The following is a 23,422-nucleotide window of genomic DNA, read 5'->3' as shown; positions in this document are numbered from 1 at the left end:
AGATGTTGCACATTTCCTTTTTTTTTACAAAGAAAGAAATACTTTTTGTTTATTTGTTATTTCGGTTTTTTTTGTTTATATTGTACAGTGTATATATAAAAACAGTTTCAAATAAATTATTTCATATATATATATATCACCTTACAGTAGAAATATCACTTTTTCTCTTTTTATACACACCAGAAGCGTATATACTACTCTTAGTATTACTTAATATCGGGGGAGAAAATGGTGCTAGCACCTGTCCATGTCATCCCGCGCGTGTGTGTGTGTGTGTGTATGAGAGAGAGAGAGAGAGAGAGAGCGTGCGCGTGCCTGTGTGTACTCGTTGCTATAGTAACGAGGCTTCGCGGCTAGCTGGAGTAAGTAGATTTGTTCTGTGTGGTAGAAATAAAAGTAGACCCATAAACTAGCTTATTAGTTTCCTCTGTTCCCCTTCGCGAATCATTAGTCATTAAGCAGCAGTGATGGACTCTCTGCTTCTGCACGGAGAGGCTGAAGGTTACATCCAGGGTTTGGAAAGAGTAGCACTGCGCGACGTTGGGAGTCCCAGGTGAGCTGTAGCAGCGCTATCGTTATAAACGCTAGTTAGCTGCTGGGTCTGTTAATTTAACCTCTTGCCGTGTGTTGGAGTTTTGTTTCTCAGCAGTGAATATAGTGATTTTGCGGTTGTCTGATCGTGTTTGATGTTTGATCTCTCCAACAGACGTCCTCTAACACAGGGGTTCTCTAACTTCTGGTAGCCTGAGACTCCTTTAACACTGACCCCATCAGTACAGGGTTATTTCATGGACATTATTTAAATGTGTACAACAATATTTTGTCTAATTACCACAGACTTAGAACTTTCCACTCACTGAACACATTACATACAAGTTGACTTTATGTATAAGACTACTTGTTTTTAAGTTAGTGAGGTTTGAATTAAACCCGTTCAATTCAAATGAACAGCCAAACAGGCTACTAACTAGAAGAACTCTGTAATGACTAAACATTACTTAAAATGTTGCGTTTTGTACCCATAAATCAACAATCTAAGTTCGTTTAACTTATTTATCTACAAAATACATAAACTTAAGATTTCAGAATCATGATTCATTAAAATAGCTCACTCTGGTCTTTCTTTGCTGTGATTGGCCATGCAAAGGAGTTCTGCCTGGCAACAAGAAAACTAACGCACTGATTGGTAGATAATTGCAGAAGGCGGTCCTCTTGGCTCGGCTGTTGCTGGTGCTGGTGTAGTGAAGTTCTAGCGTTCATCTTGAGCAGGAGAGAGGATCCTGTGTGTGTTTACAAACAAACGGCAATCCTGTAGAGGATGTTTTGTAAATATAGTTACATTTTGCTAAAAATTGTTAATTTCTCCTATGTATGGAGACCTTTGGGACACCCTGTATTTAAGTACACTTGAAATGAACAAACAGTCAGACTGTAACAAGAATATCTTTTGCTATGTAGCTACTTATATTCTAAAGATATTCTGTTCAATAGGTGGTTTCGGCAGCACGAATACATTGAGAAACTCAATATGCAAGCTATTCTTCATGCCAGCGCTAATCAAGAGGAGTTTATCAAAGACCTTTTTGTGTCACTTGGAAAGGTAATCAAGTGGACTGTCTGTATGGAGTGTCTGTAATGTTAACAGATAGAGGGTAATATTTAATATGAATAAGATGAATTTAGATGATTGATATAAGGGGAATGTGTTTTGCGCAGATTCCCATGCTGGTTCATGGATTGATACTCGTTGAAGTTTGGAAGCAGAAAGTGTTCCCTATCCTCTGCAAGCTTCAGGACTTCAGCCCAAAGAGCACCTTTCCGCTGTACATGGTGGTATGTGCACATTTCTAAACTTTTGAAATTAAAATTTCACATTAAAATTAATAGCTAAATTATATCTTTTTTTTTCAATGTTCTCAGATTCACCATGAAGCTACAATCATAAATCTGTTGGAGACGATCTTATACCATAAAGTAAGCACAGTTTTTATTCATTTCATCAGCCTTTTTTTCAGGATTTTATTTTTCAGGATAGTTTCCATATACATCTCTTCACTAGACTAGACCTAGGAAACTTAGAACTTATAAGAGCTGAATGAATAAGATATATGAATAAATAATAAATAAATATCATTTCTGCCAGTTGGTTTTTAATAACAGTTTATTAAGTTCATTTAATTTTAGGGGGCCTCATATAGATTATTTAAATGTTAGAGACATGTAACAAAAAAAGAGAACCAATGCATATGACAGAACCTGACTACAACGTATCCTGTTGTATAAAATATGATTATTCAAAGTGAAGCTGTGAATGTTAAGGTGTGGGATGTTGCAGGAATCATGTGAGGCAGCAGAGGATACTGTTGTGGACCTTGTCGATTATTGCCATCGTAAACTGACTCTGCTGGCAGGGCGCTGTGCCCGGGGGGAACTCCCCACTGAAGACAGAACCTCACACGCAGAGGTCTCAAACATGAACTCTGTACCGGTAAAGAAGTAAAAGTGGTGTTACCAAAAAAAAATCATTTTAAGTTTCTGAATTTTAACCATGATCATACACAACTTGATTGATTGGATCATAGCTAAATTATTCCTTACTTATACAGTAGCTTGTACTCTACACTACTACAACTAGGAACTGTTCTGAAATGTGGCTTGCATCTACATTCTGGATATTTCACACTTCAGAAATGTGACCTGAAATCTTTTTATCTTTATGGTTATCTCTTACAGAATCTGCAAAACCAGAGCACAATGTTAGAATTTGAGATCTCTCTCAAGGCTCTGTCTGTGCTACGCTACATTACGGATCATGTAGAAAGGTGCAAGACATACATATTGCTTTTAGGCTTGTTCAGAACAATATGTAACAGAATTTGCTCAAACCTTAATGCTAAAGGCTGTTGAATGATGATGCTTCTTATTGTTCTGTTCAATGCAGTTTGAGTTTGAGTGTTCTCACGAGGATGCTGAATACTCATAACTTGCCCTGTGTGCTGGTTCAACTTGTAGAGCATTGTCCCTGGAGCCGTAGTTCTGGAGGTTAGTAAGACTAAAGCAGGGATTCTTAAACTTTTTTTTTTTTTATACAGTAAATGCAAGAGTACAGATCCTCTCAGTACAGATTTATAAACATAATCCAACTATTCAATTATTAGACTCATTATTTATACATGTACAATAATATTACACTATATATTGGAGCCATAAGGTTTTTCTTCCTGACCTTTCAACTCAAAACATTTTTATTAAAACTATTAGATTCAAATTATCTTTATTTATAGCTCTAATTTTTTGAGTCATTAAGGCTTGTATTAAAACCGATTCATAGGACTAGTCAAATAGGATATAACATCAGTGCCATTGAAAAAGTATTTGCCCCCTCCAGCTGTCCTTTATTTTGTGTCACACTAAATGTAACATATGACAAGGCCAACATGTGGAAACACAAAACGAAATAGGTTATGTAACACCTATATCACCGATGTGAAAAATTACCTGCCTCATTAACTTAACTGGTTATGCCACCTTTAGCAGCAACATCTGACTAGAGCAACAGCTGCAACCAAATGCCCAGATAACTAGAGATAAGTCTTTCACATTGCTGTACAGGAATTTTGGCCCACTCTTCTTTGTAGAATTGCTTAAATTCAGCTAAATTGGGCTTTCAAGCATGAAACAGCTCTCACAGAGCCTTAGAAATTGCTTTGTAACCCATTCCAGACTGATATATTTCAATAACCTTCTTTCTCATCTCTTCCAGACTTTCTTTTAATTGCAGTATAGTGGGCTGCTTGTTGAGATCTTTTAGCCTCTTTCACATTACTGGAAAGGTTCTGTTTAAGTGATGTTTAGATTCAACAGGGCTGGCAGTAATTAAGTCTGGGTGTAGTCTAATTGAATTATCAACCAAATTTTGTTAATTGGTTGATTTGAGTACTTAACTGAGCAATTTTTTTAAACAAAGGGCGAGAGAACTTTTTTCCTTCAGTAAAAGAAATGATCACTTAAAACTGTATTTTGTATTGACTCAGGTTGTCTTTGTCTCATATAAAACTTTGTTTGAAGATCTGATACAATTAAATGTGACAAATGCAAAAATAGAAGAAATCAGGAAATATTTTTCATGGCACTGTATAAGAACCCAATATAGTAATTAGACTCAGCTGGCTGTAGTGATGGCCACTAAAAGTAGTGAATAGAAGTAGAAGTAGTGTCTACTTTACCCATGGGTTATATTGATTTCTGAGACTTTGGGGTGGGGATAAGACACTGGACCCATCAATAGATTTTCTTTAATGGTTTAAATTTATTTACATTTGTATAAGAATGCAATAATTGAGCAATGTGCAGTAAGCCTGAAGAGAACTAGTGTTACTTGTTTAGAAAAAAACTTCCACCAGAAAAACCAACACTTTAAGTGTGAATTAAGTGATGAATGCATTAACTTTATGAACTAATTAATTAATATTGCTACTGCTGAGCTGCACCCCTGCATAAACCTTCTGATCATTAGAATTCTCAGCACTCTCCCCTAAGATGGACTCAATACTCAAATATGTGAGGCGTATATACTAAGATCCTCTGAGCTCTGCAACTTATTATGCTGTTGCATTGTTGTTAACAGCTCTTGAATTTGACTCATGGCTGCTGCCAACTCCTCTACTCTGCATTCCAATGCATTAGAGGTGCTCACTGTTCCCTTTCTAGGGAGCTGAGGAACTGAGCATTCTGCTTGTTTCTGTTCCTGGTAAGCAGCTTAACTTTCTTCTTTCTCATGGTCTCTGTAGCCATGGCTGTTGTTCACTTCACTGTACTCCTTTAGCCTGCAAGGCCTACTTCACACATCGCTATCGGCATCGTGCTGCAGTTAGAGCAAGGCTCTGTGTTTGCCTGTCAAAGATGCTCAAGCCCTAAATAATTTGGGCATTGATCATGTCCTTCATCCAACTACGTCTGGGCCTGGCAGAACAAACAGGTTGATATCCTGCCATGAAATACTAGAGGCTGAGAAAGTGGGAAAAATTAAACAATTGTGAAACATTATGAATATGAAGTTAGTTACGCTCTGTGTCCACAGAAACAACGCTGCTTCACGTTAACATGAACAACAGGACACATGTCTGTTCCAATGACACAGTCAAACAGGGCAGGAATAGCAAAATATCAAACACTAGAAGATTTAACACAAACAAACTTTTTATTTTATCTTTTATGTCTTATTAGCAAAAAAGATAGGAATAGTGCACGTCTTTGAATCCATTTGCTCAACTCATCTGCAAAATGAAAATGGGAACAAGGATAAATAAAGCCTATGAAAGCACCTCTTTCCAAGGAAAATGCCCAGGCGGTCTGGAATGTAAAGAAAAAGAAATGCCCTAAATAAACATCCACTACTCCACTAAATATCTACTACAGCCTACTTAAATAAAAAAAAAAATTCCACTTTAAAAAAAACAAACTGCTTGATGATTTTGCTTTGTCTCCCTCTGTAGGTAATCTGCAGAAGTACGAGGGTGGGAAGTGGAGAGAGATCCCTGCAGAGGACAGGCTAAAAATGACCAAACTGGAAGGGCAGGTGTGGATTGCTTTGCTGAATCTACTGCTTAAACCAGACTGCCAGAGGAAATATGATTTCAACAACTTCAACAAAAACCAGCTCTTAAAGGTACAGCGTAGCAGTACTAAAGTAGTTAAGCCCAAGTCTTGCGTTCTACATGCTAAATTGCACCAAATCATGTTAATTCAGGGGAAAGGTGGAATAGTGGCACTATGCAGAAGACCTGTCTCCTTGCAAAGACACAAATACACACACATTGTAGTTCATATCATATGCAGAAGTATTAAAGACAAATCTAATCAAACTGGTAATCAGCAGTGATACCCATATCACATTTAAGAACATGTGCTTATATAATACTATATCATATAATACCATATTGGAAAGGTGACAGTAAATGTGACCACTTCTTTTCCTACTGAACATTATTAGCCTTACCTTATCATCAACATCCTTCAGGATGTGATGTCTGTATGTCATTCTCATCCTGTGCCAAGTCATTGTCTAATGAAGTCTTTCTTTATGCTGATAAGTAAAACACTATGCACGGTGCTGCTGTATTTTATTTTTAGCACTGTTTCCCCTCTTTATCCTGTTGTCTTATTTTCCCCTGTTGTTATTTCCTTATTCATCAAGTATGTCTTTAAGGATCATTCTACAGTAGAGCATTTAATTTTTTTTTTTTTTTCTAATAAGACACACTATGCAAACATTTTTAGTCAAGTTTTATTTTATGACGATCACTGGTTCTTCTGTGTGTGTATTTGTTTGGGTATTTGTAGCTGCGTGGATTTTTGACAGAGGTTGTTATCGATCAGCTGCCAAATCTTGCTGATCTTCAGCGTTTCCTCAGCCACTTAGCTGTTACAGACCCTGCACCTCCAAAAAAAGACCTTATCCTTGAGCAGGTAGCATACACTCACTGTGCTGTGTTTCAGCAGTCATGTCTACAAAATTGCATTTATTATCTGACAGTGTAAATGTTTACATTTTAACTATAGTTAATACCCCATGTACATCTAGCTACCAGAGATCTGGAATGAGATTGTTGCGGAGAATTCTGGGAAATGGAAGGCCATAGCTAAACACCAAGTGAAGAAGGTGTTCAACCCATCTGAGAGTGAGCTGAGAGAACAGGCAAACAGGTAAGGCATTCATTTAGAACATTTCTAAGTTTTGCAATCCAGTATCATTTCCCTTGGCACACTTCTCAGTTCAATGTGTGTGTGTGTGTGTGTGTGTGTGTGTGTATTCTCATCAGGCTGGCTGAGACTTATAATCTTGATGTGATGGAGTATCTCATCCCAGATAAACCGAAGTGTGGTGCGTGTGGAGCAGTGGGGGCCAAGCGTTGCTCCCGCTGCCAGGGAGAGTGGTACTGCAACAGGTGCCATACATCAGCTTAACACACTCTAAAACAACAAATATTATTGTTTTTTATAGCATAAGAGTACCTCGTCTTTGATTGTAACATATATTATTTTGAATAATAAATTTGTGATAAATGTTATTATAAATTTATACCATTATTCACCATCCAGAATTGTAAAAATGCTACACTTCAGTTAGCTCTAGACTACACTGTAATAAAGAACTGTATTTCTTCACAGAGAATGCCAGGTGAAGCATTGGCCCAAGCACAAACTTGCGTGCCAAATGATTGCAGAAGCCTCAGAGAAACTCCAGAAAGAGCTGAACATCAAGACCTGAGGGACTCCACCACGTACTGACAGGAAAGAGGCAGAGACTTCATTTTCAGTCTTACAGAGATCAGAGGAACAAAATGACTATAAATGCCATTGTCTGAATGACCTGTGTATAGCAACAAACACCAGCTTGGCTTGCTGTGGTTTTGATGGGAATTGAGGAAGAGTTCACTTTTTTATTGTAGTGGACTGAGCCTGTGTGTGACTGCATGCACTGCAGGAACTTAAATTGAACTTTTTGAACTACCGAGAATTTTTGAAAATTAAAAAGAAATTATAGGTATGACCGCCATTTTGTGTTTTGTTTGTATGTAACTGTTTTAGAAGATTTTGACAGTTAAAAGTCTGTTTTGAGTTTTCTGAGCATATTGCTTCAATGTGAATGTAGCCATATTACAGTTTCATGCATAGCTCTTTGCTCACACACACACACAACTGAACTGAATTGAGAGAGAGATGTATGTGCGTGTGTTTATGCCATATATATATATATATATATATATATATATATATATATATATATATATATATAAAACCCTGAGAAAACAAAGAAACAAATAAAAATTTATATATATAAAATATACACACACACACATTATATATATATATATATATATATATATATATATATATATATATATATGTACACACACATTTTTATTTGTTTGTTTGTTTTCTCAGGGTTCTGTGAGTCTCATTACTAGTGTTTCTTTTTGACTGTACTGTTGAATGTATGTACATTTGTTTCTATTCTTTTATTTCTGTAGTTATTTTCTAATTTGTTCCCAGTACTAAAAGTCAGTATCAAAGCTTTGGCAATACATATGTTAATATTTGTCATGCCAATAAAGCAGCCTTTTGACTTTGACTTTGACTTTGAGAGAGAGAGAGAGAGAGATGAGAGCACTCCTACAGAAATACAGAACTGCAGAAATGCATGCTACACTGATTATACACTCGCATGCTAATGGCTAAGGGGAGAAGGGGTCCCGGCTGAGAGACCCGAGGAGGAGCGACTGAATACCCGCACACACTCTCAGGAAGTGGCTCACGAGTTCATTCCGCTACTGCGTTACATTCTGCACTACAGCGAACAAGGGACTTTTTTTCTTTTTTCTTTTTTTTTCTTTTTTTTGCAGATGTGGCGGCAATTCACACAGCACTGGATTAAACAAAACGCAGCTTCAGAGAACTGGAGACTATGAGCTGGAAACTCGTCAAGAAGTCTGGGCGTGTTCTCTCGCGACTTTCCTGCAGCAGTTAAAGTGATGACAGAGCTGTTCTCTTCCCTGCACACTTCTTTATCTCAGAGCGTTGTGAGACGGGTGTCGTGATGTACAGCCTGCCCTGTTTATTAGCCTGTGGGGTTTGGAGAACGGATGAACTCGGAGCCCTGTTTCCTCAGACCGAGCAGCTCGTGTGAAAGGATCTTTTCAGTTTAAATGCAGTCATCATTCTTTTCGCTTAGGTAGGTCATCCACGCTTTAAATGGCTCTGAACCCTGACATATATCTCACATCTGCATACATTTTAGAACTCCCTACAGAGTTCTGTAATCTGACAAGAGACTCTCTCAGTTCCTTTCTCTCCTTTTGACTCTTAAGTCTCTGTTAACTGAAACATTGCAGTACTCACCCATCAGCTGCTGGAAAAGCTAAACCAGAAACTGTTCCACTCAGAAGCCTGAGGAAAGCAGTTTTAATTAGACAGTGAGGCAAATATGACTGGCGTGTTTCCTAAAGCTGAACGTATTAATGAATGTCAAAACATAAAGCTTTTGTTGTTGTTGTTTTATTTCCAGAAGTACAAAGTCAGTGGAAAAACCCAAACCCTCAGAACCTGACAGACCTTCACTGCCTCTTGCTGTGACACAATGAAAGGCCTCAGACGTTTCATTAAGACATTTGTCTTAAATTGGACTGGATATAAATTGCAGTCAATTGACTCCAAATCAGACAGCATACTATGACCTAAAGACCCAGAAGACCGTTTATTTCAACACAGGTGTATCATAAAGCTGATGAACATCATGTCATTGGAGGAACTGATTGAGCTTGAGGAGCTTGAGGAGCGCATTGAGCTTGCTGATTCTTTACCACCTCGAACTCCTCGCCTAGAGAGGGTCAATGCCTTGAGAATAAGCCCAGGAAAATTCCCAGAGCTCTGGAACCGTGTGCGGATTATCAGGCTCCTGGGAGACACCATGAAGGACCCACAGCTGGTTGAGGAGACAGGAGAAGGCCACGACTTCCATCCCTGTAGCCATGCTCAACCCACCTGGTGCGATCTGTGTGGAGACTTCATCTGGGGGGTGTACAAACAAAGCCTGCGCTGTGCCAGTGAGTGTTGGTCTCTTTGTGATGTTGTGTGTAATAGTAGTGTACTGTGTCTGCCATTAATGGAAATTGTGTTGTCTGTGATAACAGTATCCATGGAAAGGCAAGCAAACTCTAATTTGAACTCCTAGCCTCCCAGGTGTCATCCAGACTTACATTTCTCACTACATACACTGTAACTACATAACTTTTGTTTATTTCCACAGTGTTTACTGAATAATTAGTTGTAGGTACTGCATAATATGCTTTTAGATGAATAACTGAATAATATGAAAAACAAGATGGGGTTAAACCAGTGGATAAGGTCTGTTATGTAAGTATATGTTCAAACGGGGCTGAATGAGCGATGAGACGATATGCAGAGACAGTATGCATTCAGAGTATAACTATGACGGTAGTTTGATACGGAGTGAAAAGGAAATCTGACACAGTTATAGAAAATAAAATTAGACTATACTGCTATAGGGGTGGCACTGTGGTGCAGCAAGTAGCGTCACCACCTCTCAGCTCCAGGATCCACAGCTTGGGTGGAGTTTTGCATATTCTTACTGTGTTTGTGTGGGTTTTCTATGGGTTTTCCAGTTTCCTCCCACCTCTTGAAAACACGCCAGTAGGTAGATTGGCTATGCTAAGTTGCCCCAGGTGTGAATGAAGGGGTGTCTGGTATGTCTGGGGTGTATTCTCGCCTTGCGCCCAGTGTTTTCAGGATTGGCTCAAGATTCACCATGACCCTGACCAGGATAAAGCAGTTACTGAAGATGACTGAAGAAACATACTGCGATAGACAGTAACATCACAAAATACATTATTTTCATGGGTGGTGTTCCGTGAAATTCGATACATGATTTTTAAAATGATTACTTTAAAATTAAACCTAATTTTTTTTTAAAAATGGTGAACAGTCCAGGCATGAAATCAGAGGAGAAAGTACTTCTCTTTATTTTAATGAAGTACTCCAGGCTAAAAGTGGCACTCTATACAAATGTGTTTAAAAAGCACTTGTCACTTTAGTGCTCAAATGATATTTAACATTATCCTCTGTAAAGGATGTAAAGTTCCAAACAGGCACCATGATTTGCCAACACTGTAACGGTAGGTTGAAAGTTGACTGTATTGTTAATTTTAGAAAGCCACAGTACAGTGAAATTCCTTTCTTTGCATATCCCAACTTGAGCACAAGGTCCCACTGAGCCACCACTACCACAATACTCTGAATACTAGTTTCACCTGTGATTCACATTGAAGACCCTAAAGAGCAAACAACTAGATATACAACCACTTTTAGAACTCCGTTTGAAATCACAACCATCTTATCTATTCTTCCTTTGCTCTTTGCAAGACCAGATATTTCAAATATCTCCAGTCTGATCTTCACAGAAGGTTTGGTGGTTTATGTCTGGTGTGTTTCTGTCATACTTAACTTTTGAACATATTTTCCTTCCTTATTCACTGTGAATGGTTTGTGATTCCATAACTGAGCTTTTTGAAAATTCATAAATATTTTCCCATTTTAGATACCTTTATTTAGTAATACATAATATTGCTGTCATATTGAATAACTGAATATTCTGGTGTCTTTTATAGAGTGATAAATAGGAAACAATTAAGACCGGAATGGACACATACATATCTGAGGTCAGAACGTCTGTAGATATTTAACTTGGGGATTTAATGTCTTTTCAGAGACAAAATGCTGTTTACATATTTTACATATTACATATTTTTCATGCTAAATTATAATAAAACTGCTCTGTGTATTGACATAGACATTTAAATATTACTACATTACCATCGGAATATAGCTTCCACTTTGGAGGAAACATTAATGGCATGATTCCAAAATTAAAATTAACACGTAGCAAAGAGGCACATATGATCAAAAGTGCCCACGTTTTCTGCTGCTGTAACCAAACATTTGCAATGTCCTGAGACAGTTTATTGCTAATCTTTTCATCTATACATGCACTCTATTATTTATAGTAGACTAATTGCAGTGAAAATATAACCATAACCATATAACTTGTTTATAACTATTTGAACTTGATGATGGAGTTCACTTATGTTCGTGTGTGGGAATGGAATTATACATGCCTATGTACGTTTGAGCACAGATGTGGGTGTGGAACAAATTTTTTGTAAACCACAGAATTGTACATATGAAATCAGCATGTTTCCTGCAGAGCAAATTTTCTTTGCTTCCCTACCTCTCACCCCCACTTGTGATGGCCGTCTTACTGTGCATCAGTGCTTTGTTTCCATCCTTACAAACATATCTTTTCACACTCATGTCTAACTCTTTGTAAAACATTTTAGATTTGATTTCACTCATGGAATTTCTGTTCTTTCTTGAACTATACTGTTCAGTTTTTAAGTCTCAACATGTGGTTTCTATTTCGTCTGCTTCTACCCTGTCTGCTCTTTTGGAGAAAACATGAAACAGCTGCCATTTTATGTAAATGCTGCAGTGGCTCAGTCTTGTACCTGAGCAGGACATTTGTACTTCTCTTTCTTGACTGACACTGGCTGACGGTTGTAAATTTTGAATAGATGTTTTAGATGTTCTGCCTGTGGTTCCTGTAGTTAATGTGTAAATCAGGAAGGTTAACTAAAGAGGAACCTCTCATTCTAAAGCTTCATCTTCTGCCAAAAATTCCCTTCCGTGGGTTTGTGTTCTTTAGACTTATTTCAAAGGCATGCTGTAGGATTAAGGTTTATTCGTGACCTTTATTTGTGCTTTGTGCTTTGGGGGTGTGTGTGTGTGTGTGTCATAGTCTATGCATATTTTTTTGTCTCTGTTCCTTCATAACTGCTTTACAAATTTTCAGTATAAATCAAATTCTTGTCAAAATGAGAAATGTCATGGTATTTGATTTTCTGTTCCATCTGGAAGTTTTATTCTCTAGTTAAAATAGAAGAGGGTTTATAATTCAGTAAAGACTATTTTTTTTCAGTGAAAATTCAGATTGATCATACATAACCTACCATATAAAATGACTCCAGCTTTTCAGCGTGAGGAGTGCATTTGCATTGAATAACAGGGCATACATGAGTCAGGAGCAGTACAGCCTGATCTCCAATTAGGTCATTACATATTACATAGTAAAGAAATACAGTTGACTGTCAAATGTACCATGTACTGTACTTTTCTTTTCCTGTAATATTGTACTTCAAAAAGTAGCAGGGTTGCCAAATTTGTCAAAAGTGACAAAACGTCATTTCAAAACCAGACTCAAAATTCTAGCCAATACAAAACATACAATACGAAACTTGAACAAAGTGTTTATATTTAGCTATATTCATACTAGCATCAAGCTGGGCCACATATTCTGTAATGTCTGCTTAGCTAATTACATGTCATGTGCTTCAAATAAATCATGCAAAAAGGGAATCATTCAAAAAGGGAAGTAAAATCTAAATAAAACATTTCATAATCAAGTATGTGGTCTTCTGATGTGGTCGGGGATGCATTGGGACACACTGGCATTTACAATACAAATAAGAATACAGCCAAATAGTAACACAGCCACATGCATCCCGGACCACCGCCACAAGTAGCCTGAAGGATTAGATCACAAGACACATTTCACTACATTCAGACCTGTATTTAGATCTGTCCACTTGTGATTTGCTCACCCTAGATGGATGTTAATACAAAGTCTGAATGAGGTCTAAGTGTGTTTACTTCTGTTGTTTCCAGAATTCACTGTTTGGTTGTAGATACCTAGTGCAATGTATTCCACTTAATATAATAATATACAGATATTACTAATTGGAGTGGTTGTTCCTAATTGTGAACATACTCATATACAGTATTCAAAATTAAGCATGAATTGGTTTAATTTTATAATATGATAAGAACAATATATGACAGAAAGATAATGTCACATGCCTAGTGAGATGAGGTACATATAGTGGAATTAAACGTTATGCGAACATGGTTATTCATGCTAAGTCTTCCTCACTTTCTCACTTCTAATGGGGCTTTTTATTTACTAGATAATTAACTGAGTGTTAAGCTTCACTATTAACAACACACAAAATACAATGGCAATTTCTCCTCTCTGGCCAAAGTTATCATTCTATTAAAATGTAACCAGAAACTATTTTAGCAACGGTCTTAACAATGCTTGGTTAAAAATGCTGTGGTTCTTCATAAATTAAATGTCTCGGAAACAAAGAAAAATACATTTACGAGGTGAGTGGGGTTTACCCCATTCACAGAATATGTATATTGGGACAGGAAGTTGGTTGACTAGTAACCATATATTATCACTTTCAGTATTATATACTAAGCTTATCCTACTTTTACCATACATATATTTTAATTCCCTTGTGTGTTATCAGGGTATGCATCTTAATTGATTGTGTATCTGAGCAATCCAAAAACAAATTTCCTACCTTTTTAATGGCAATTGAATTAGAATTAGAAACAAACATTTGCCAGTCTTTTTGGGCCTAATAACACCTAAGTTACCTTCAAGAAACAATATTAACAACATTCTGTGAGAGTTGTTTTATTTATGTGCTATACTTCTGCTCTGTTTCTCTTTATAAATACCCGCAAAGTGTTGAGAAGTTCCCATGTTTCCTCTCACTGTTTTATTATGACAAATGACACTGTTTGTTATTTACCTGCCATCAGTTTTAATGGTCTTAATTTGTGGCCTATACCAGAATTGCACTTGACTCTACTTAATATGCTTCGGATATGTTTCTGATGTCTAATGACTAGACCAGAACAGATATCAAATTTCTCATTATCTCTCACCTAATTGTGTCTGCCAGACTGTAGGTTCACCTGCCATTACCGCTGTAGAGCTCTCATTAAACTGAACTGTAATCAGGGTGATGCCTCTACTACCGATCAGTCCAGTGATGTCCAGGACAGCATTGAAACTGACACTAACGTGGTAAGATATATATATATTTGAGGGTTGGTATGGTTGCATATGTTTGTCTTTTTTGTTAATACATGAATTAACTAGTTAGCACAATTATTTGCATATTATTATCATGACTTTGTCTTCAGCACTATAGTAATAGCAAAAGTACATGTTAATACATGCCATTTAATACCGTCTGCGACACAGTCATGTATTGCTAATGTTAAACAGGTTGGCTCCGCTATGGAGTCCTCATAACAAATATTCAGATATTCACTGAAGATCATCATTTTCATGAGCCAGCTCTAAAACCCAGTTTTTATTTAATACCTAATTTATACTTCCACTTAGGCAGGGGTGTGGTCCTGTGGGTGCAACAGGGTGGTGGCTGCCTCATCTGAAATAAGCCTTGCCACTCTAATTGCCACCCAAATTCTGACCTATATCTTAAATACTCCTGTTTAACTTAGTCACATTTACTGAATCCTATCTAACTTGTGTTTACAGCAGTCATCATTGTTGTGTTGTAGATATTTGACTCAAATTCTGTAAATGTAAAGAACTATAGAGAAACGATGAAGCTATTACATAAAGCCATTATAGTGGATATTAATTTTGCACCATGGGACAAACAGCCATGTTACAAATGCAACCTTGTCCAATACATATGTATGCTTAACACCTTGTGCCATGATGATGAGGTATTGTCATCCTGGAACAGACCGCTTCCATCAGGGTAGAAATGTTTAATCATAGGATATAGATTATCAACCAGAATAACTTTGTATTGCTATGCATTGACACTTCCTTCTAAGGGGACAAATCGACTGAAACCGTAACAGCAAAATGCCCCATAGCAAAGCCTTTAAAAAAAAATTTTTTTTGTCACCTGTCTATATATTGAGAAGGGTGTCAGAAGGCAAGTATGTGAGATGTGAAAACCATTTGACCACAAATGCTTAAAAAAGTTTATGGGTGGGTTTCCATGTGTGATAATATCGGATGAGTTGAGTGTAAGTAAAGTATTTCAGTTTAATATATATTTCAATATTTATAATACAGCTGTGGTCTAGTGACAGGGTTCTCAAACTTTTTGCACCCAGCGAACTATTTAAAAAAAAAAAAAAAAAAAAAAAGCCCACAGACTTTCTCAGTATCGCACAGAGTCGTTATATGAGCGTAAATCTATTCAAGTATTAGACTTCTTATTTAAATGCTTGCAATAACATTTTGTCTGTTTATTTTAGACATAGAGCTTGTGAGTAGATTCACGTTGACATTGTTCATGGTGTATATAATTTGAGTGGCTTAGTGGTTAGCGCATTTGCCTTGCACCTCTGGGGTTAGGGGTCTGAATCCCTCCTCCGCCCTGTGTTCTGTGAGTTTGTATGTTCTCCCTGTGCTTCGGGGGTTTCCTCTGGGTGCTCCGGTTTCCTCCCCCAGTCCAGAGACACGTGTTGTAGGCTGATTGGCCTTTCCAAATTGTCCGTAGTGTGTGAATGTGTGTGTGTGTGTGTGTGTGTGATTGCCCCCTGCTATGGGTTGGCACCCCATGCAGGGTGTCCCCTGCCTTGTGCCCTGACTCCCCTGGGATAGGCTCCAGGCTCCCTGCGACCCTGTGTAGGATAAGCAGTACAGAGAATGGATGGATGTTTGGATTAAATCCATTCAATTCATGTGACCAGTAAAACAGGCCAGTAAGTATAAAAACTCAATAATAAAAACAACTATGAAAAGAGTGGTTATTATTTCCACATCACAAAATGAAAAAAAAAACATCACAGACCCCTTGTCTGCTTCATGAATCAAGGATCTAGTGAATGTAACACGCCCAACCCCCATCCGGCGCTGAAAAAACCCACAAACAAGTCATTCAAAAGTAGCCCAGTTCCGAGGGATAAACACAGGCATGGCAACCTGTCATAAAAGACGGTTTGGGTTTTGGTTGAATTCCAAAAACCTCTCTCTACCCAACAGAAGTGCACTAGTCATTGATATGGACTAATAGATTCTGGGCTGTGTAGTGCACTATGTGGCCAATAGGGAGCGGTTTGAGATTGAGCCTGAGGAAACATGGCGCACTGCAATGTCGTAATCGTCGAGTTGGAACTTCCTGTGTAGAGCCAATCACGGCGCGCTTTGGCTTGGGTTGTATATTTTCCAATTTTAACGTCCAGGGCGGAGCGTTTCCGGTTTAAGTCCAGAGCAACGTGGGCTAATACTTCATCAACGCCGCATACATCGAGACAGTTAGCAGATTTTCGAAGCAAGATCTACAGTTTTTAGTATTTATACTGTTAATCTGGTTAGAAAACGACTCGGTTTAAGTAGAAGTCATTCCTAAGTGAATAACGGTTTATTAGCAACTTTTAACAACTCGCAAACTTTTTTTTCGCGATGAGTGGAGTTAGTTGTAGCGACCAGACTCCGTCTTTTGAGAAGACCTGGGGCAGCTCGGCGAGCAGCGGGTACTGCAGTGAGGAGGACTCCAACTCCCACTCAGACTCCGACTCCGAGCTCGAGCAGTATTTCACCGCGCGCACTTCCTTCTTTCCCAAAGCCAAGAAAGACAAGGTGAGCTCCCTCAAAGCCGCCCTCACTGCAGCACTGTCCTTTACAGGCTGCTGAGCTGCTGCTGCTGCTTTTCCTCTGCCTCTTAACACATTTTGTCACATTGTTGAAAAGTTGTTCTAGATGTCGAAACATCACAGTTATCATCTCTTTGTGGATATGTTTCTTTGTGGTTTCTAACTGTAACACTGCCCCTTACTTCCGTCCATATCTGTGTAAGAGTCCATTATTATAGACCAGTAGTTTTATTTACCACGTTTATAACACCTGTGAAAGGATGTTTACTGATTACAGGAGCACTTTTTAGTTTTTTTTTTTTTTTTTTTTTTTTTAAATAACTAACGTTTGTTGCAGCCAGTATCTCAGTATGTTGTGGATGTTTTGTATTTATCTAACAAAAAGCTTTATGAAAACTTGGTACAAGGAGAGAACAGGAAGTTGTACAGGCATGTTTTAGGGAGGGGTGGAAGAGAGGAAGGAAGAACTGCTAACAATTGGATGATTCATTAGAAAAGTCATGCATGACACACGACTTTTCTAATGAATCAGTTAATGCTCATTTTGAAACCAAGTCCCATTCAATCAAACCAAAAGTCTGGATTATCTCATACAACAAGTTTCCTGTTTGTTGCATTTGCTATTGCTAAATTTTACTTGTTTTTTTTTTTTTGTCCAGTACTGGCACAAGACCTGAGGTCACATGACCCAGTCTCTCTCATTTGCATTATGTCTGATTAGTTGATCTCTTCCCCTCCACCCTTTTTTATTTAGTATTCAGCAATCACTTTAGCTTTACAGATATTGCTGATATCTGATATCTAACTAATAATTTTATCTAAGCAGACTATTAATAAGCAAACCTAAGGCACTGGGAGTTTTAGAGGAAGTTGGTAAAGAAGTTGTTGTGCATTTTGCCAGAGTCGCGTGCTGGCCTTTGAGGCTCAATAGATGTCATCTTGGTTCAGTGAGGTTTTAAATTAATGTCAGTAGTGCCATCTGAACAAATTAAACCACTCCATTAGGTTGAATTGCCTCTCTCTTAAAAAAAGCCTGCCCTTTAATTTTAGGCTCCATGATTTTATGAAGGTCTGTAGCACTTGCGTTAGAGCTTTATAGTACATTCATGAATACATTTTCAAGTGCGTAAGAAATATTTTGGCATGAGAATATACCGCATGTGAATGACGCTTGTAAGTAGAGGAACTTGTTTCAGGGAAAAGCAGATATAGATGTCGTAATACATAAACAGGAAGGATGATGAAACCTGAAAAATGACACCATGTGACACCCACATGTGAACAAAGCACACAAAAGAAGCTTTCTTTTCATGGGGTGAGACTGGAGGGAGAAGAGGCTATTTCTGCTCTAACCGGATACAGGAATTCCAGTTTTAAAGCCAAAACATGCATGACTGACTTGTGAAACCATCCACATACTTTCAGTCTCTTGAATAATGGGATGGACCAAAGTTTGTGATTGGCTGGCGGTGACATCATGGCTTTGCCCTGTTGAATTCCACAGGAAGCGTTCAGAGGCTGATGCAACTTTCCAACAACTGGGCTTCTTTTACTCGATTCAAAGTACAATATCAAATGATAGCATAATTAAGTTTTATAGGAGAGTATTAATGTAGGAAGGAAAATAAATACATATTTAACATGCACATGTTTTGGCACAAGAATGACAAAAATGCAGCTGAAATGCTTCTTCTGTATATTTATAGTCAGTTTTGGGTCGTTTTCATAAGTTTGGAGAAATCCCATATAGCATATAATTCCATATAGCATATCCCATATATATCCCACCAAAAAATTCCATTAGTGGTGGTTGAGGGTGATTTAGAGGGAACATTTTATAGGAAGTGAAAATGCTTACTGGATTTAATCTAAGAAAGAATTGGGCTAGTGAAAGTTGCTCCTGTTTATTAGTGTGTCTGTGGACATGGTGAAGACAGAGGAATTGACTGTAAGAGGAACTGATTGTGTGTCAGTTGTCCCCAGCTGTTCTCTCAGCTGTCTGAAGAGCCTGTCTCTGAAACTACCTCTACCAGCACATTTGACTATCATATAACAGTTCATATCCTGGTATTTCAGCTGAAGCTCTGTGGTTTAGAGATAACCTGAAATGTATAATAAAGGGAAATGGACCTCTCTAAGATTGTTTTTTTATGTAAGGAAGAGTGACCAAATCTGATACTTAGACACTCTATGCTGGCTTGTTCCACTAAGCTCCTATCCACATGACCCCACATCCGGTCAGTCATGCAGAGTCTTGTGACTCATGCTGTGACTCTCACACTGGCTTAAAGAGCACTTCCTCTTTTTCCCTAAAGTCATGGCATGAATCTGTTTTCTGAATAAGTTCTAGACAGCTGCTTAAGCACGTAGAATAAATGTAATGGACTTAGTAAAGTGGGAATTAACAGAGACAGTGATTTGTGTGTCTGTCCGTTAGGATGAGGTGACTGAGAGCAAGAAACAAGAGCTGTCCCATTCAGAGATTCAGCAGAAGATAAAGGAGTATAATGCTCAGATAAACAGCAACCTCTTCATGTCTTTGGTAAGGCTTCACGTTCATATATTCACATACCCAATTTTTCTAGTTGCATTACCCTCAGGTTTTTCATATTATACTACTTTTTTTTAAGCCATTCCATTCAGTAATCATCTGACTCCTGGTTGTTTGTTTGTCTTACACAGAACAAAGATGGCACCTACAACGGTTTCATCAAAGTTCATCTGAAGCTGGTACGGCCTGTGTCTGTTCCTCCTCCACGGAAGGGTGCTACGTCTCAGGAGCCAGCCAATGGGAAGAGAGGGGGAGCAGTAAAAAGGCGCACGTCCTTCTACCTCCCAAAGGACACTGCCAAACATCTGCACATCAGCTCTCGAACTCGTGCACAGGAAGTGATTCAGGCCCTTCTCAAGAAATTCACAGTGATCGACAATCCTGCGAAGTTTGCACTGTTTGAGCGCACTGAGCGCCATGACCAAGGTATGGCCATGTTTAGTTAGTGACCTTAACTGCATCGTCTGACCGTTCATTATAAACTAGTAGCTTGATTTCTAGTTATATGTTATAGTTTAATTAATTTAAAAGCCTGCAGCTTCTAAAGTTGCTCATAGTTTATTTCAATTGAAGATGCTTTATTGACAGGACAAATGGTGGGACAGTTGCATTGCCAAAGCTTGTGTTGCATAGTGTGCTCATAGTTATTGTCAACAACTCCAGCTGGCCATGCTGTCTCAGAAAGTGGCTGCCTGTTAGGAAGATTAAGCTTGTACTAACATTTGGAGTATTTGCTTCATACGACACACCATGTTTTTTTGGAGTTTTGTCTGGGTTTGAAATTGATTGAGAATATGGTCGGCTGTTTCTCTCTGTCTCTCTCAGTGTACCTACGGAAGCTGCCTGATGATGAGTGTCCACTGTTCCTGCGTTTATGTGCTGGGCCGAATGAGAAGGTGCTGAGTCTGGTACTAAAGGAGAATGAGACGGGAGAGGTCAATGTAAGGAAAACGAGCCACAGCCCACACTGCCCTCACACGAATAACACATCTGCTGATTCAGTTTTACCTCTGTATATAATCTCCCAATTTCCAGTACCTGCAACATCTCCTGTTAAGGTTCAGGTTTCTTACCAGAAATGCTCAGTAATTTGCTATCAAAGACCCTTTCATGTTAAAAAAAAAAAAAAAAAAAAAAAAAAAAAGCAAGCAAAGCAAATTTGTCTGCAGAAATACTTAATGTAGACACAATTCTTTGTTTGTTAGGTCGGCTGGATTCATTTAAGTTGTCCCTTGAGGTTGTCCTCACTTTGTAGTGAGAGACCTGAGCACAAAGTTCTATCATGCACACATGCATTATTAATTACATGGCTGCCTATAGCTGACTTCATTATTTGCTTTTCTCCCAGTGGGATGCATTTTCTTTGCCGGAGCTGCACAATTTCCTGCGCATTCTGAAGCGAGAGGAAGAGGAGCATGTAAAGCAGATCATGCAGCGTTATGCAGTGGCTCGTGATCGCATTCAACAAGCTCTGGTCAGCACCAACCCTGGCTGATCACTTCACAGAGCCTGTCATACTGACGAGTGGTCACAAGGGGGCCTCAGTCTATGAGGGAAGTCGACCGATCTACCGATCCATATGGACTAGCATCAGTGCGATTAGTGTGAGAGAGAGAGAGAGAGTGCGAACGAGTGTGGAAATGCAAGTGCGCAACCAGATGTGCGTGCGTGGAGAGAATGAGTCGTGACTGAGAGCGAGCGAAAGCATACTGGGGAATGGACGAGTGAAAATAGAACACCTTGTCGTGAATGGTGTGTGATTTGTTCGAGTGAGTGTAGAGAGTCCTCAAGATAGAACATCGTGTTTCTATGGAGACTACACAGGACTCTCCTGACTTCACTGCTGGTGAAGTTTTAAATTTACTTTTCTTTTCTTCCTTCTGTAGGCTATGAGACTATGGAGTTTTCTTTTTTTTCTTATCCATGTAATTGAACAACCTAGTTGTAGTAAATCCATGTGACTTGATTTGCTGTGCAATGTTGAAAATGTCTCACAACTCATCCATTTGACTTCTTTAGTACTATTGAGTGGTCAGGAATACCGGGGAATTCCCAATTATTCAGTTGACCTGATAAAGCCCCTTAGATGAGTGGTGAAATATCTTCAGCATTAAAGCAACAAGACCAGTTGCCTTAACTTACGACTCCTAGACTGTTTTTGCTTGGATGACTTGCATTCATTTCCAGACTTCTCTTGGAACACTGTGCTCAAATAAATTGGGGGAAAAAAGGTTCTTGACCATGTTTTGATTATTATTGCCATTCTTGTTGCCTACTTAATAAATCTGTTCTGTAATTTTATATATCCTTTATATGTATGTTCTGTCAGTCACCTTTTTTTGTTAGCAAAATATTCAAGCTTGACCTTGTGCAGTCACTTCAGTTTCTGGAAACTTTCTTTTTTTCCCCCCACAATAAATGATTTCCTTTTTATTGGTTGTGTCTGTTCTTGAGTCGGACCAATTTATTGAGTAAAGCACTCAATTCGGATGACTACACTGGAATCTGAATGAATGAAATTTTTGAGTTACGGTAATTATTTGATTTGGATAAATGTTGATTTATGATATTGTAAGACCAGGTGGTGGAAGAAATTGCTCTGAACACAGATGCTCCAGTAGATGGCAACAGATAACTAAACTAAAATACACATAACCTGACACACTTGTTTATTCTCACAGGTCCTGGAATTCACAAGTCTTAGGGCATTCCCAAAAGCTATTTATTAATTTACAGCAAAAGCCACTCCTAAGAGATTCCTAACTGTAGCAGTAACCTGTAAATATTTGTTTTGCTCTTTTGGCTTTATTGTGTTTGTATATTAGCTAGACAGAGGTGCTGTATGTAGCATGTAGTTTGTGGATATGAAATTGCTGGAAAGACTTGAAACAGACTGAGTAAATGTTTGACCAGGTGAAGTAGCAGCAAAACAGGTGTGTGTGTGTGTATATATATATATATATATATATATATATATATATATATATATATATATATATATATATAAATATAAATATAAATATTATGTATGTATGTATGTATGCAAACAGTTCTGTGCAAAACTCTTAGGCACATGCAAAGAAACGTTGTAGAGCAAAGATGCCTTCAAAAATAATGAAATGTTTCTACATTTAAAAAAAAAAAAAACTATAAAGAGCAGTAAACAGTAATAAATGAAACACAGTCAATATTTGGTAAATAGTTGTCTCAGGTACAATTTGTGCAGTTTTATATGAGGAAATGAGCTGTAAGTTTTACTGAGAATCTTGCAGAAGCAGCCACAGGTCTTCTGGAGACTTTGACTGTCACACTTACTTCTTATTTTTGCAGCAAAACCCAGCAGCCTTCATTATGTTTTTTTGTCTGAAAAGTGTCTCTTATGTAATATGCTGCTTTCTTTACGTTTTCTTTAAGATTTTTCTGTAACTAATTTAATTTTGTGCTGGAAAACTAATGTTTGGAAATGTAAAATGTTTTTGTACTGAATCAATAATGTAGAAGTCATAAAATAAAAATCTATAACAAAGTTTGTACTAAAAAAAATAGGGTGCCTTAAGACCTTTGCACTGTATATATGTATACTAATATATATAATATACAGTTTTATACAGTACTGTGCAAAAGTGTTAGGCATATATATTTATATATATATATATATATATATATATATATATATATATATATATATACACACACATATATATATATGTACAGTACTGTATATATATATATATATATATATATATATATATATATACAGTACTGTACATATATATATGTGTGTGTGTGTATGTATGT

At 37.8% G+C, this 23,422-nt stretch overlaps 2 protein-coding genes across 7 annotated transcripts; both read left to right on the top strand.

The window, feature by feature from the left end:
• The first annotated feature begins 294 nt into the window (after nucleotides 1-294).
• On the top strand, nucleotides 295-7,765 carry zmynd10 (zinc finger, MYND-type containing 10). 5 transcript variants are annotated; one of them, XM_026929243.3, is made up of 13 exons: nucleotides 295-362; nucleotides 452-553; nucleotides 1,492-1,600; nucleotides 1,717-1,833; nucleotides 1,921-1,974; nucleotides 2,336-2,488; nucleotides 2,734-2,822; nucleotides 2,942-3,042; nucleotides 5,496-5,668; nucleotides 6,343-6,468; nucleotides 6,584-6,705; nucleotides 6,822-6,947; nucleotides 7,171-7,764. In XM_026929243.3, the coding sequence occupies exons 2-13, from the start codon at nucleotides 468-470 to the stop codon at nucleotides 7,268-7,270; spliced, it is 1,356 nt and encodes a 451-aa protein (XP_026785044.3). In that variant the 5' UTR covers nucleotides 295-362; nucleotides 452-467; the 3' UTR covers nucleotides 7,271-7,764. The 5 variants fall into 5 exon arrangements, with proteins under 5 accessions (XP_026785044.3, XP_053087939.1, XP_053087938.1 ...); XM_053231964.1 differs by having other exon boundaries at nucleotides 321-553; nucleotides 2,336-2,464; nucleotides 7,171-7,765; XM_053231963.1 differs by having other exon boundaries at nucleotides 321-553.
• Nucleotides 7,766-8,294: 529 nt separating this feature from the next.
• LOC113535748 (ras association domain-containing protein 1) lies at nucleotides 8,295-22,057 on the top strand. 2 transcript variants are annotated; one of them, XM_026929263.3, is made up of 7 exons: nucleotides 8,295-8,734; nucleotides 9,068-9,605; nucleotides 14,388-14,512; nucleotides 19,511-19,615; nucleotides 19,756-20,050; nucleotides 20,450-20,565; nucleotides 20,973-22,057. In XM_026929263.3, exons 2-7 carry the CDS (start codon nucleotides 9,287-9,289, stop codon nucleotides 21,117-21,119), a joined length of 1,107 nt encoding a protein of 368 aa, XP_026785064.1. In that variant the 5' UTR covers nucleotides 8,295-8,734; nucleotides 9,068-9,286; the 3' UTR covers nucleotides 21,120-22,057. The 2 variants fall into 2 exon arrangements, with proteins under 2 accessions (XP_026785064.1, XP_026785071.2); XM_026929270.3 differs by lacking the exons at nucleotides 8,295-8,734; nucleotides 9,068-9,605; nucleotides 14,388-14,512 and adding an exon at nucleotides 16,620-17,059.
• The last annotated feature ends 1,365 nt before the right edge of the window (nucleotides 22,058-23,422 follow it).

This window comes from Pangasianodon hypophthalmus, chromosome 2, assembly GCF_027358585.1.
Source record: "Pangasianodon hypophthalmus isolate fPanHyp1 chromosome 2, fPanHyp1.pri, whole genome shotgun sequence".
NCBI lineage: Eukaryota > Metazoa > Chordata > Actinopteri > Siluriformes > Pangasiidae > Pangasianodon > Pangasianodon hypophthalmus.
Note: the sequence above shows the minus strand (reverse complement) of the source record. Positions and strands in the feature narration are given on the sequence as shown.

Excerpts from the sequence above, each read along its gene's own strand:
- zmynd10 (XM_026929243.3), top strand. The coding sequence starts at position 468 with ATGGACTCTCTGCTTCTGCACGGAGAGGCTGAAGGTTACATCCAGGGT. Across the intron at positions 2,823-2,941 it reads ATTACGGATCATGTAGAAAG|TTTGAGTTTGAGTGTTCTCA; the intron begins GTGCAAGACATA and ends TGTTCAATGCAG. Across the intron at positions 6,469-6,583 it reads AAGACCTTATCCTTGAGCAG|CTACCAGAGATCTGGAATGA; the intron begins GTAGCATACACT and ends ATGTACATCTAG.
- LOC113535748 (XM_026929263.3), top strand. The coding sequence starts at position 9,287 with ATGAACATCATGTCATTGGAGGAACTGATTGAGCTTGAGGAGCTTGAG. Across the intron at positions 19,616-19,755 it reads GCAACCTCTTCATGTCTTTG|AACAAAGATGGCACCTACAA; the intron begins GTAAGGCTTCAC and ends TGTCTTACACAG. Across the intron at positions 20,051-20,449 it reads CACTGAGCGCCATGACCAAG|TGTACCTACGGAAGCTGCCT; the intron begins GTATGGCCATGT and ends TGTCTCTCTCAG.